Source organism: Grampus griseus, assembly GCF_964374135.1.
Source record: "Grampus griseus genome assembly, chromosome: 5".
Classification (NCBI taxonomy): Eukaryota; Metazoa; Chordata; class Mammalia; order Artiodactyla; family Delphinidae; genus Grampus; species Grampus griseus.
Window position 1 is genome coordinate 49,189,183 of NC_138998.1, and position 13,238 is coordinate 49,202,420.

Below are 13,238 nucleotides of genomic sequence, written 5' to 3' on the forward strand. Positions count from 1 at the left end.
TCTTGTATCTTTAGATAAAGCATATTTGCAAATTTAGTTTGTAGAAAACAGAATATTCACATTTTCTTGTTCTTGGTTAGCTCTATATCAAAATCCTTGCTTTTTTATTTTATTTTTTTTAATTTTTTATTTTTTGCAGTACGCGGGCCTCTCACTGTTGTGGCCTCTCCCATTGCGGAGCACAGGCTCCGGATGCGCAGGCTCAGCGGCCATGGCTCACGGGCCTAGCCGCTCCATGGCATGTGGGATCTTCCCAGACCGGGGCACGAACCCGTGTCCCCTGCATCGGCAGGCGGACTCTCAACCACTGCGCCACCAGGGAAGCCCTATTTTTATTTTTTTAACACAATGCAGTTCTTGAATTTCCTAAATGATGAAATTTTTAAACTGTGTTCAGCAAATTAGCATAAATGACTTAGATATTCACTGCTATAGAAAAAAAAAAGGGCTCTGGAATTTCAAACCATAAAGTTGTAGCTAAGTTTAAGCCAATGAAGAGAAAATTCTATGTGCTAACCTGTCCAGTCTCCTTCCTTGATCCGGTCCCCAGAAAATAACAGTTCTTGGCCACCGAGGATTCTAACCTCTTCCAAAACACTGCATTCTCACAATGCTGAGGTGGTGCAAATGATAGCAGTCAGCATAGGGCAAGAACCTGAGCCCCTAATGTGCAGAATTATTTATGATCTTAAAAGCAAGAGAAGAGCTAGTGGGCACCAGGCCATCATGCAGGCAACTGCTCCATCCACTTTAGTTCAGAACAATTTTATAAAATTGCATGCTCAGGCTTTTTGTTAAAATAAGTTTTTCTTTCAAAATCCACTAACTCTTACAGCGGTGTTACGTATAATAGATAAAAATTGGAAATGTCCAATAATGGGGGGATGATTAACTAAATTATGTTATAGTCACTCAATGGATGTAACTTCTTACTAAAATGACCACTATGACTTACTAGCAAGGTACTTCTGGTAGTGTGTTAAAATGGCCCTAATGCAAAGTTACAATTACAAGACAATTATAGATGTGGCAGGCTGATACTATGAAATATTAAATAATTTTTCCCCTTAAATATGTTAAATTCCCTCTCTCTGTGACTGGAGATATGAAGCAGGCGTTGCTCCTAGGACGGCGCTCTCACCGAGGAACCAGGGCACAAAGATGTCAGCTTCTTAGATTTGGGGAACTGAGGAGAGATCCTTTGAGCTGAGATGGGAGTATAAAGAAATAAGAGGAACTTCCCTGGTGGTCCGGTGGTTAAGAATCCGCGCTTCCACTGCAGGGGGCATGGGTTCGATCCCTGGTCAGGGAACTAAGATCCCACAGGCTGCGCAGCGTGCCCAAAAAAATAAAGTAAAAAAAAAGAAGAAGAAGAAGAAATAAGAGTCAGACTCAGTGCAGGGACCCTCTACTGGCAGCAGTAGAGGAGAAGGGACAGAAAGGCAGGTTTTAAAGGAGAAGGCTGAGGACCTCAGGTTACAGTAAGCAGATGCCAGAACAGGCTTGACAGATCGATACTGAGCGCTAGAAGCCCCTTCCCAAAGATCCAGGGCCCCTTAGCGTCTATACCAAGGATGGGGGAGGGGAGGAAAGACCAGGGAGCACCCTGACGGACTGAATACAGAGCAGAAATGAGAAATCACTGAATTTGGCCACATTTATCAGGAAGTGACTAAACTAAATTTCCTTCTATTGTGTGGAAAAGGGACTTGAGACAGAAATCCAAGTGAGTTACAGGAAAAGGAAATAAATTACAACTCAGAAAATATGTCTGCATATTAATATGGACCAAAAAGAAAATAGGAAAACAAAAAGTAAATTGTTTAGGTGATGAGAATGTGGGATCTTTAATATTTTCAATTTTTGTGATTTGCTGAAATGCTGCTTTGTCCCTTTAAAAACAAGTCCTAGGGGCTTTCCTGGTGGCACAGTTGTTGAGAGTCCGCCTGCCGATGCAGGGTACGTGGGTTCGTGCCCCGGTCCGGGAGGATCCCACATGCCACGGAGCGGCTGGGCCCGTGAGCCACGGCCGCTGAGCCTGCGCGTCCAGAGCCTGTGCTCAGCAACGGGAGAGGCCACAACAGTGAGAGGCTCGCGTACCGCAAAAATCAAAAAACCAAAAAAACAAACAAGTCCTAGTTCACCAACGTAAACGGGTCTTAGCAGTGGTTTTCCTCTAACTTCCCACCTTGTTCTCTCCAGAAGAACCCCTCCTCCTTCACCTCCTCCTTCCCCAGCATGGTGGGTAGTCAGGGGTCTTCTGCTCAGAGTGGGGTCTCAGGATCTATAAGAAGGCCCCAAAGGAGCTCATTGTGTTTCTCCAGTGACAAGATGCTTTATTTTTTGAGAATTTGAGATTTATAGATCATGTTTCATTGCCATAAACTTCAGGAGCTGGTATAAATCTTCTCGTTGTAGATTTTGCAGCAGTGAACGCTGCCAGAAGTAAGAAGAATTGTGGTTGGGGATTAGTGGTTGGTTTTTTTTTTTTTTTTTTGTGGAGAGAATTTTATTCTATAGTGGTATCAGTTATGGGAGAATTGGATCTGTATCTTCTCAGTGGTTTGGGACATAGCTCATTTTATTTTGTGTTTGGTAAATCTTTTTAAAAGCAGTAAACCTTTCTGGGCTTCAGTTTTCTCATCTGTAAATGAAGGAGTTGGTGAAAATCATTGTTAGTCCACTAGAAATGCTGGTTCTATTTAGCACTGACTTTGTATATCATATGTGAGATTTATATAGATTATGACATTACATATTGTGTGCGCACACAAAAACACACACACATAATTTTTTCGTTGGTTATCTTTTGAAAACGGCAAGCTTTTAAATGTAAGAATGTTCAGGGCTAGCCCAGCATGTGTGACTTAGACTTCACTCTGGACTTGATAACCTTTGGCAGGCATGTCCCTCAGTGTCCCTTAAATAAGATTCTACAAAACCTCTTATTAAATTGTTCCCACAATAGCCCAGCCGTTTTCATTTTCATTTTTAAAAGAGTCTCTCCCTTCCTTCATCTCTCTGCCAGGGAACATGCTCAGACTCAAAATGATTTCTGGCCTCTGACCAGTACTAATCTTTACTCTCTCTATCTGCTGAGATTATCATTTATATAATTTTTGGAATCAAATAAAAGCAATTAAATGATCTAAATCAAAAGTTCTCCCACCATGATCTGTCATCTCTGCCCTAATGTAACCTCTTCTCCATGAATTTCATAGAGCTTGGAGATTATCCCACAAGATAAAATGTGAAACCAGCCACTGGCATACTTAATTTTCATATTTTTCTTCTTTTATTATAACTGCAGCTTAAATTTCATTAAGACAGTGATTCTGAAATATACCCAACATGTCCTTTCAACTTGGTACCCAAGTTATAGGATGTGGTAATTATAGGATGTAGATTTTTCTTTAAACCTAAGAAATTTTTTTTTTTTTTTTTTTTGCGGTATGCGGGCCTCTCACTGTTGTGGCCTCTCCCGTTGTGGAGCACAGGCTCCGGACGCGCAGGCCCAGCGGCCATGGCTCACGGGCCCAGCCGCTCTACGGCATGTGGGATCTTCCTGGACCCGGGCACGAACGCGTGTCACCTGCATCGGCAGGCAGACTCTCAACCACTGCGCCACCAGGGAAGCCCTAAACCTAAGAAATTTTTATCTATCAAGCAATTACTTTAAAAAAAGAAAATGTTTATTTGATTTTTAAAAATTTTTAAATAAAGTACCTCTTCTAGATTTCTTGCAGGCTTAACATTAGAACATTTCTACTTCCCTTGAAATGAGGGAAGCTTTGTAGCTGAGCTACAAAGGTAGCACAAGGTAAAGAGCACAAGTTTAAGTTCTGAAGATGTGGTCTGAGTCACAGTTCTACTCATCAATAGCTGCATGATGTGGGCAAGTTACCATAATTGCACTTGGCCTCAGCTGCCTCATCTGTAGAATGGAAATCATTATGCATCCACTTCATAAGGCTGATGTGAGGATTAAATGAAGGAATGCATAAAAAGCACCTTGGATGTGGAATGCCTCAAAAACGATTTGATAACATTATTAATCAATTAACAACCAGTGATTTCAATTGGAAAGCTTCAAAGAATCATCAACAGTGCCTAAAATTAAAACAAAGCAAAGCAAAACTGAACACACATTATGTTTCAGAATGCATTTTATTTTATATTTTGGGGGAAGATGTAATCCAATCAAACACGGGGAATCCAAAAATGGATTCCCATGAGGAATCAGCTACAGCTTTCTGGCAGGACACCTCTAGACAGTGTTTTAATCATGTGCCTCTACTTGTCACAGGATGAGAAGTGCCAGCGATAGGGAACCAGAGCCAGTTGCCCTTATCTAGCAACAGTCATCTAACAATTTAAAATGAGGCACATTAAACACCTCTTTAAGTAAAACATTTGTTTCTAACATAAATATTAATTTCTAAATAGTTGATTTGATATTGTGGTTCTTTGTCTCTGCTAGAATTTACCATGAGCTAGCATATTTCCAGATGATGAATTTCCTGGAAATAACATAATTTCTTACATGAACTGGTGCTTTACGGTTTTCAAATTGCTTTCACATCTATTCATATGAGATAGGTAGGGCAGATATTATTATTCTCTTTGTTGGTGAAAAAACAGAGTGCCAGAAAGGCAAAAATTATAGATTCAAAAGGTCACATACCTGTAGACACAGAGTTGGGAAGAACTCAGATCTCCAGACATCTGGTTCCCAATTAATTTCAGATTCCCCAGAGGAGGTCCCTCATACCATCACTCATGCGCAAACTGCAAGCACTATATGGCACTGTTCTACGGTCATAGGAAGCATGAAGAGTTTGAGTGATTTTCAAAACTGTGTATTTTCCAAGGCAGTTGAATTGTGTATTTTCCAGTGCAGTTTAATATTAAAATACAGAAGCAATAAATCAACTGCCTAATTTCATTGCATGTGTCAAACTTGTGGTGATAACAGTGCAAAATGCACTCTCTCCCTCCAAACTTTTTAGCAGGGCGGCAAAATTATGCATGTCAAGTTTCCATAAGCAAAAATGGTTTCATCCTCAGAAACCGTACATTCATGGCACACAGTGTTTTAAACTGTTTTCTACTTGGACCATCTGGTTACTCTCTACATTTTGGCTTATTCAAACATGGTATAAGGCAGTCAATTCTAGACTGTGGATTATGATTTCTTCACCCTGATCTCTAGTCCTATTTGAGTTGTCAGATAGGCTTCCAGTGGGTTGGGAGCTGGGCTCAACTCGAAGACAGTTCTACTTTTTTAGAGCAGACCTTTTGTTTTCTGCAGAGATTCCCATAGTTATTTTTAGTTCAGCTTGGGGTGAACAGTATTTTGAGGCTCTAGGTCATGAATCAGATCATGGAGGCTTGGCCTGTTTCTGTAAACAATTATGGATGCTGGAGAGGGTGTGGAGAAAAGGGAAGCCTCCTCCACTGCCAGTGAGAATGTAAATTGGTGCAGCCACTATGGAGAACAGTATGGAGGTTCCTTAAAAAACTAAAAATAGAGCTACCATATGATCCAGCAATCCCACTCCTGGGCATATACCCTGAGAAAACCATAATTCAAAAAGATACATGTACCCCAATGTTCACTGCAGCACTATTTACAATAGCCAGGAAGCAACCTAAATGTCCATTGATGGAAGAATGGATAAAGAAGATGTGGTATATATATACAATGGAATATTACTCAGCCATAAAAAAGAATGAAATAATGCCATTTGCAGTGACATGGATGGACCTAGAGATTGGCATACTGAGTAAAGTAAGTCAAAGACAATATCTTATGATATCGCTTATGTGTGGAATCTAAAAAAATGGTACAAAAGAACCTATTTACAAAATAGAAATAGAGTCACAGATGTAGAAAACAAACTTATGATTACCAAGGGGCGAAGTGGGGGAAAGATAAAGTGGGAAACTGGGATTGACACATACACACTACTATATACAAAATAGATAACTAATAAGAACCTACTGTATAGCACAGGGAACTCTACTCAGTACTCTGTAATGACCTATATGGGAACAGAATCTAAAAAAGAGTGGATATATGTATATGTATAACTGACTCACTTTGCTGTGCAGCAGGAACTAACACAACACTGTAAATCAGTTATACTCCAATAAAATTTAATTTTAAAAAATTACAGCTGCTGAGAAAGAATGAGGAGAAAGTGAGGGAAGCAGAGAACTCACTTTAGGGAACTGGTGTGGGACCAGATTGCAGCACTGGCAGAAAAGTAAAGGCTCAGCCCAGTCGAGAGAAGTTGGCAATTTAAAGACGCCAGTCTCTCTAGGGTGGGAGGGTCCTGGAAGAGAGTCTGTGTTCCTTGGTCAGGCTGGCCGAATGCTGACTGTCATTTCCCTCCATCTGCTTTGTGCTCTATTCTATTCTTTTTCCAACAACCAAAGTTATACTTGTTGCTAGGCACGTGACTCTGGCAGGGAAGTTCTGAGTCTTAGAAGAGTAGAGAGCAGAAGAGTGAAAGGAAGAGAGAGGGGTAAGCTTGAGGATGGTACACGACGGCCCTCAGTGAGAAGAAGGGGAGCCACTGTAGGCAGCCTGCAAGGTGAGCTTTCTAATTCTACCTTTACCTTTTTCCTAAGAATACAAGCTCACAGATTTGAAATTATTCAATGAAAATATATTTTACAGTTTGGAATTAACACAGGAGATAAACGATAATGTGGAGATACAGAGGAGGGAGAAAATGTAAAACAGGTTTCCAGGATATGTGTGTGTATCCACTAAGTCTGAATGTGTGATATACATGCCACTTTAAAATGTGACTATCAAAGCAAGTGAGATTATTGAGAGATCAAAGCTAAATGACACACAGTTAATTTGAAATCTGACGAACTCATTTCCCAGTTTCTACAAAGTGAGCTTGAAATTGCCACCCTTTAAGGTGCTCTGTGAACTTCTAAGCATGAGATAAAATCTGCAACAGATGCTACCTTACCACGCTCTCTCACTGTGGATCCCAGGGTCGCTGGGCAATGATCAATCAGAAAATATCTTAACATTCCTTCCAGCCTTAAAGTGCTATGATTTTAGAAGAAGTCCAGATACTAAAAGACAAATTAATATGCTAAAGAAAAATATTCGTTCAGGCTCCTGAACACTTAAAAACAAATCTTACAGATACTTATTAAACCACGTACTAATAAGTCAATAACTGGAATGAGTGAAGTTGAGAGTCATCCTACTCTCCTAATCAGCTGTCAAAGTTCCAAAATTCATGATTCACTGCTCAGCCCAATGAGCTCATTTGTCAATTTAATGTATTTTTGTGACATTTCAATTTCATGAAAAAATTATTTTTTCTTTTTGTCAAATGTGCTTTATAAAGGGGACGCTCCTACATCAATAAAATGCAAGAGTTGTCAGAAATATAATGCAATTTTGTAAATGAGACATAAATTGACCCAGAAAATTGGGAGACTGGAGACTGGAAAGGATGCAAGGAATCTCTGTGCGTACATATGTGTTTAACTGGAAACAAGACTGTTTTTAAGTCATCTCAGAAACAGTCCTTGGTGACTTTCTTAAAAAAAGCGTATGAGAAGGCAAAGAATAAAGGTCACTTGTAAAAACACAGACCATCATTCATATTTATGGCCATATACGCTGTTCTAGATGAGTACTATATAATCCTGGCAGTGCCTGTGGAATATTATAAAATACAGGTATTTGGGCCCTCCTCCAGAAAATTCTGATCCAGCAAGCCTGGAGTTGAGTCCAGCCCTCTGTGTGTTTGTAAAGTGGTGATTTTGATGCATGGGAAGGGGTGAGAAACACTGTACAGCCTGCAGGATGGGTGAGTGTTGTGCCTTGCTGCCCAAAGGCCCTCACTGTGGGATCAAGACAGTCATTCCCCCAGCTGCTGAGAGAGCTGGCCGCTGGCTACTCACTCACAGTGAAGCCTTTCTCCAGGAACTGCCCTCCAGAGGCCAAAGGGGCCTGCCTCACCCAAGGCCATGCCCATTTCCTGAAGTCAGCCTACATCCAAAGACCAGTCAATGGGAGGAGGAGATTATAAAGGCCCAACCTACTTGCTTCAATATGGGGCAACCCTGAAGTGGTCTCTAATCCTAACTGTCAATGCATTGGAGTTACATGGTGTGGGAGGCATTGGGTCCGAAGTCCAAAGACTTGGCTTCAAAGCTGTTTTTGCCTTTTGCTGTTAGTGGCCCAGACAAGTCACACCAACTCTTTCAACTCAGTTTAACTTTAAAAATGGGGACAAAAAAAAAAAAAAGATGCATATTGTAATCCCCAGACCAACCACTAAAAAATGCAGAGGTATCTCGCTTAAATGCTGATAAAGGAATTAAGCAGAAAAAAATAAAAATGTACAGAAACAACAATAATAATAAGAACAAAACTATATGATCTACTTTCAAGAGTAGTTGTGAAAATTTAGTAAGAGTCTGTAGATATAAACTGTGAATCATATAAAATGCTGGCAGTTGTTGTTATAAAATGTTCTTAAATGTGTTTTAAGCCCCAAATGCTTATGTACTTAGCATTCTCCACTGCATATGTTCAATGAATTAAGATAATAAAATGTAATGATTTTGTTTGTTTGTTTATTTTGCTGTTTTTACACAGAGCTAAAATCAGCCATAAAAAGAAATAGTCCCAGGTGTCAAGACAATTCATTAGGGACAGAACAGACTTTTCAACAAATGGTGCTGGAACAACTGTATATTCACATGCAAAAGAATGAAGTTGGACCTCTACCTCACACCGTATACAAAAAGTAACTAAAAATGAATCAAGACCTAAATGTAAGAGATAAAACTATAACATTCTTAGAAGAGAACAGGCATAAATCTTCATGATTTTGGATTAGGCAGTGGTTTCTCAGCTATGAAACCAAAGCACAGCAATAAAGGAAAAAAAAAAAAAGATAAATGGAACTTTATCAGAATTTAAAACTTCTGAGTTTCAAAGGACACTACCAAGAAAGTAAAAAAGAAAACAGATTGAATGGGAGCAAATATTTGCAAATCATAAATCTGATATGACTTGTATCCAGAATACCTAAAGAACTCTTACAACTCAGTAATAAAAAGACAACCTAGGGCTTCCCTGGTGGCGCGGTGGTTGAGAGTCCGCCTGCCGATGCAGGGGACAGGGGTTCATGCCCTGGTCCGGGAAGATCCCACATGCCGCAGAGCAGCTGGGCCTGTGAGCCATGGCCGCTGAGCCTGCGCGTCCGGAGCCTGTGCTCCGCAACGGGAGAGGCCACAACAGTGAGAGGCCCACGTACCGCAAAAATAATGAAAATAAAAAAAGACAACCTAATTAAACAACCGACAATGATAATACATGAATAGCCAATAAACAAAAAAAAACTCAACATTATTAGTCATTAGGGAAATTCAAATCAAAACCACATGAGCTACCATTTCACACCTACTAGGATCGCTATAATCAAAAAGAGAGATAATAATAAGTATTAGCGATGATACAGACAAACTGGAACCCTCATACACTATGGGAATGGAAAATGGTGTTGCCACTTTTGAAAACATGCTGACAGTTTCTCAAACTGTTAAACATAGAGTTGCCATATGATCCAGTAATTCCAACCCTAGAGTAATGAAAACATGTCTCACATAAAAACTAGTACAGAATGTTTATAGCATCTTTATTCATAATAGCCAAAAAGTAGAAACAATCCAAATATATACCAACTGATGAATGGATAAATCCATTTATATCCAGATATAAAGTATATCCAGGTAATGAAATATTACCTGACAATAAAAATAAATGAAATACTGGTACATTCTATAACATTAAGCTAAGTGAAAGAAGCAAGTCACAAAAGATCACATATTGTATGATTTCATTTATATGAAACGACCAGACCAGGCAAATCTACAGAGAAAGAAAGTAGATTAGTGGTTGCCAGGGGCTAAGAATAGGGGGAATGGGTAGTGACTGCTAATAAGTATGCGGTTCCTTTCTGGGGTGATGAAAACGTTCTAAAATTGATTCAGCGATGGTTGCACACAACTCTGTGAATATACTACAAATGACTAAATTGTCCACTTTGGGTGGATTGTATGGTATGTGAATTATATCTTAATAAAAGTGTTATTAAAGAAAATAATCCCATGAGTTGAAAAAATACGACAGAAGGTAAAAAGAATTTAAATATAACCCATGGAAAAACGTTATGACTATTTTGCTTTGAGTTTTAAGTGAACACAGCTCACTGTCTTCCTTTAAATAAATCAAATCACAAATCTAATGCGTGGGAAAGAGACTGGCCAGGAAAAAATGACTGTGCTCTGGGAGCATTCAGAGCCCCTCAAAAACGGACTCAAAAATTTTCAGCAACTGACTCAGATTTAAGGAATCAATAACCTACTGGTAGTTGAACCAAAGTCATGCCTGTTAGAAAAAGATAGTATTTTAAAAATGGGCTTTCAAAAGTCATTTTAGCAGTAAATGCAAGAACATCTGCAGTAACAACTCCTACCAAAATGCCAAAAACTTTACCTGTGAGCTTTCAGTATCCTCTGAGCAATGGCATCGCCAACCTTGTTGAACACAACTTTGTCATCAGAGCAGCTTATGAAAAACTGGTTCTACACAAAATAAATGAGATTTATAATATGCTTTTCTTATCTTAGTAGCATGCATACAAGGAAAATGTCGTATATAACAAAAAACTACTTTGATATTTTTTAAAAAAATGTTTCACCTAGCAGACATGTTCTGATTCCTAAAATCACCTCGGGAAAGTAAATGACACTGGGAATAAAAGAAGTCTCATGTCACTCTGGGTCTCATGCATTTCTAAGCAATATTACCTATATCATCTTAGTAAAGTGGAAAGCTAAATTATTATTTAATCATGCAAATTCCTTGTAGGTTACATTCTTAGAATGGTAGGAACATTTTGAACTTAATAGAGAAATCAGGTTTTTCAGATTCACATATTGTATAAATGCTTCTGATTAAAAATTCCATATTGGTAAACATTCTATCTCATGCTAAGTTTATTTCTGAACAGGGTAGATGGTAGAATTCTGGTCTAATTTTCTCCACTTTTCCTAGTATCTGCCTTGATCTTATCTCATTTGTTTAGGTCTCTTATTATTCCTGAACTTCTATTTTAAGTAGTTACAAATCTCTTTTGAAGTATGTTGCATTATATAAATAAACCAATAAGATGGAAAGAGAAATATTTTTTTTTCTTTAAGTACTTCTGCTTATAGATTCATGCAACATTCTTTAAAACTGTTACTTAGAAACCAGGGTACAACATTATTATTATAATGGTATGAACGATTTAGCTGCTACATTATGGATTGTTGAAAATTAGGTACAAATATTATGAATATCACATGCTCTGTTTACTATACAAATAGTTATAACACACCTGTAATTTATAAGTATAATCATCACAGAGTAATCTTTGCTGATCATCTTAGGTAAAGTGATATATAGGCAATGACTCGAAATAGGATTATCATCCTTTTGCCACATTATCATTTTTACTATTGTACACGCTTTTAAACTTAAGTGCATAAAGCTGTAAACAGCTTCCAGAAGACAAACTTTGAGGAAGACAAGAACTCATTTGAGAATATGTTTCCCTTTAGGGCATCAAACAATCAAAATCTCAGTGGCAACCAAACCGTGTTTGTTCTGAATTTTTATCACAGAGAAGCTTAGCATTCCTCAGCAGCTGTAACACAGACTCACATCCTTCACTTCTCCTTTTTTGGAGGGAGCAGGGTGAATGCCAACTGCTTACCTCGGCTACAGGCATTTCAACCAAGTTTATGTCTACAGCCATGTGTGTCAATATGGCATTCCTGACCTCATTTAGTACTGTGGTAGCGTTACAAAGAAAGGCTGATTTAATACTACTAAAAAGAGACAAAGCAAAAGGATGCTGGGTAACAGATGAACCAGCCATTAACATCTTACATTATTATGGTATAGTTGTTGAAATTAATAACACTAATAGTATTAGTTTTATTAAACTCTAGACTTCGTTCAGAATTCACTAATTTTTCCACTAATGTCCTTTTTCTGTTGCATGAACCCATCCAGGATACCACACTGCATTTAGCCTGCTAATAGTTTTAATCAGCCTTCTCTTTCTCCAGGCCTGTAAAATAAATTAAGCTCCAATTCTTTCCCACTTTCCTTTAATTAATTGTCACTTCATGGAAGGGGATAGGGCCAGGACTCAAGGGGAAGGAAAGTAGGGCTAGAATGGTTTTCCCCAGTGACCCCATCTCTCTCCATATATATTTTTAAATTCAGTGGGAAAGAAAATACTAAAATAAAGAAGAGAGATGTGCTCTGAGTTATCTTTCCATTGTCACGGCTTTTTATTTTTTAAGGATTTTCCAAGTGCTCTGAACTAGCTCCAGATCTACTTTGAAGCACAATTAAGGTTCCCAAACTAAATCCAGTACCCACGGGTTTTCTCCTAGTCTCTACACACAAACTCTGAGAACTGAAAAAGCTTTATAATGAATGGCAGTTGACACAGAATTGAAGAAGTTGGTACTTGCCCTCGCTATTCTTACATCTCCCTTTTCCATGTTCCTTTTCCTGCTCTCTCCCCACTCCAACATCCCCAAACCAGAGGCATCCAGTGGTCTCTATGTTAACAGCTTGCCCCTGCGTGTGCTCTCCTGAAGCAGCACATGCCTCACATTTACACCTTCCAACTCAAGCCAAATCAAAACTTACGTCTCCATGTTGTGACATTTCTGGCTAATAATATTACGAATTGATACATTTTAATAATAAGGATTTGGGGGATTCCTGTTAGAATCCCGAGTTAATGAAAATGCAAAGTGAACGTCAGGTATGCTGGGGGAATCAAAATTCAGGTGACCTCTTCACATCTCAACATACACTTATTAATGCAGCAGGTCCTGAGTTCGGGGACCCTGCAGTCTCTGTGATATTTACAGGAAGGCAGGTTGTCATACCAATTGACACGAGCAAGACTTACTTCTATATAGATATAGTGCTTGCTGTTCTCTATCACATAGACGTAAGCAGCGTGGATGGACTCTTCATGGTACTTTATACCAGCAGACCAATCAGCAGCAGAACGGAGCAACTATAAGGCAGCAATCAGAAATGAGCAAACATGAGACAATGGAGATGACACCAGAGGTATTAATAAATGAAGCCCATCTTTTTCTTCCAAACA

The 13,238-nt window shown here is 38.9% G+C and overlaps 1 protein-coding gene across 2 annotated transcripts in view; it reads right to left on the reverse strand.

The window, feature by feature from the left end:
* The window catches only part of PLD1 (phospholipase D1), a gene marked incomplete at its 5' end in the record, with an annotated part of 113,912 nt that overhangs the window by 36,852 nt on the left and 63,822 nt on the right, over positions 1–13,238 (reverse strand). For both annotated transcript variants that reach the window (XM_082654763.1, XM_082654762.1), the window contains 2 exons: positions 10,550–10,638; positions 13,035–13,145. In XM_082654763.1, coding sequence (XP_082510889.1) covers positions 10,550–10,638; positions 13,035–13,145 — 200 coding nt within the window. The remainder of the gene's footprint in view (positions 1–10,549; positions 10,639–13,034; positions 13,146–13,238) is intronic.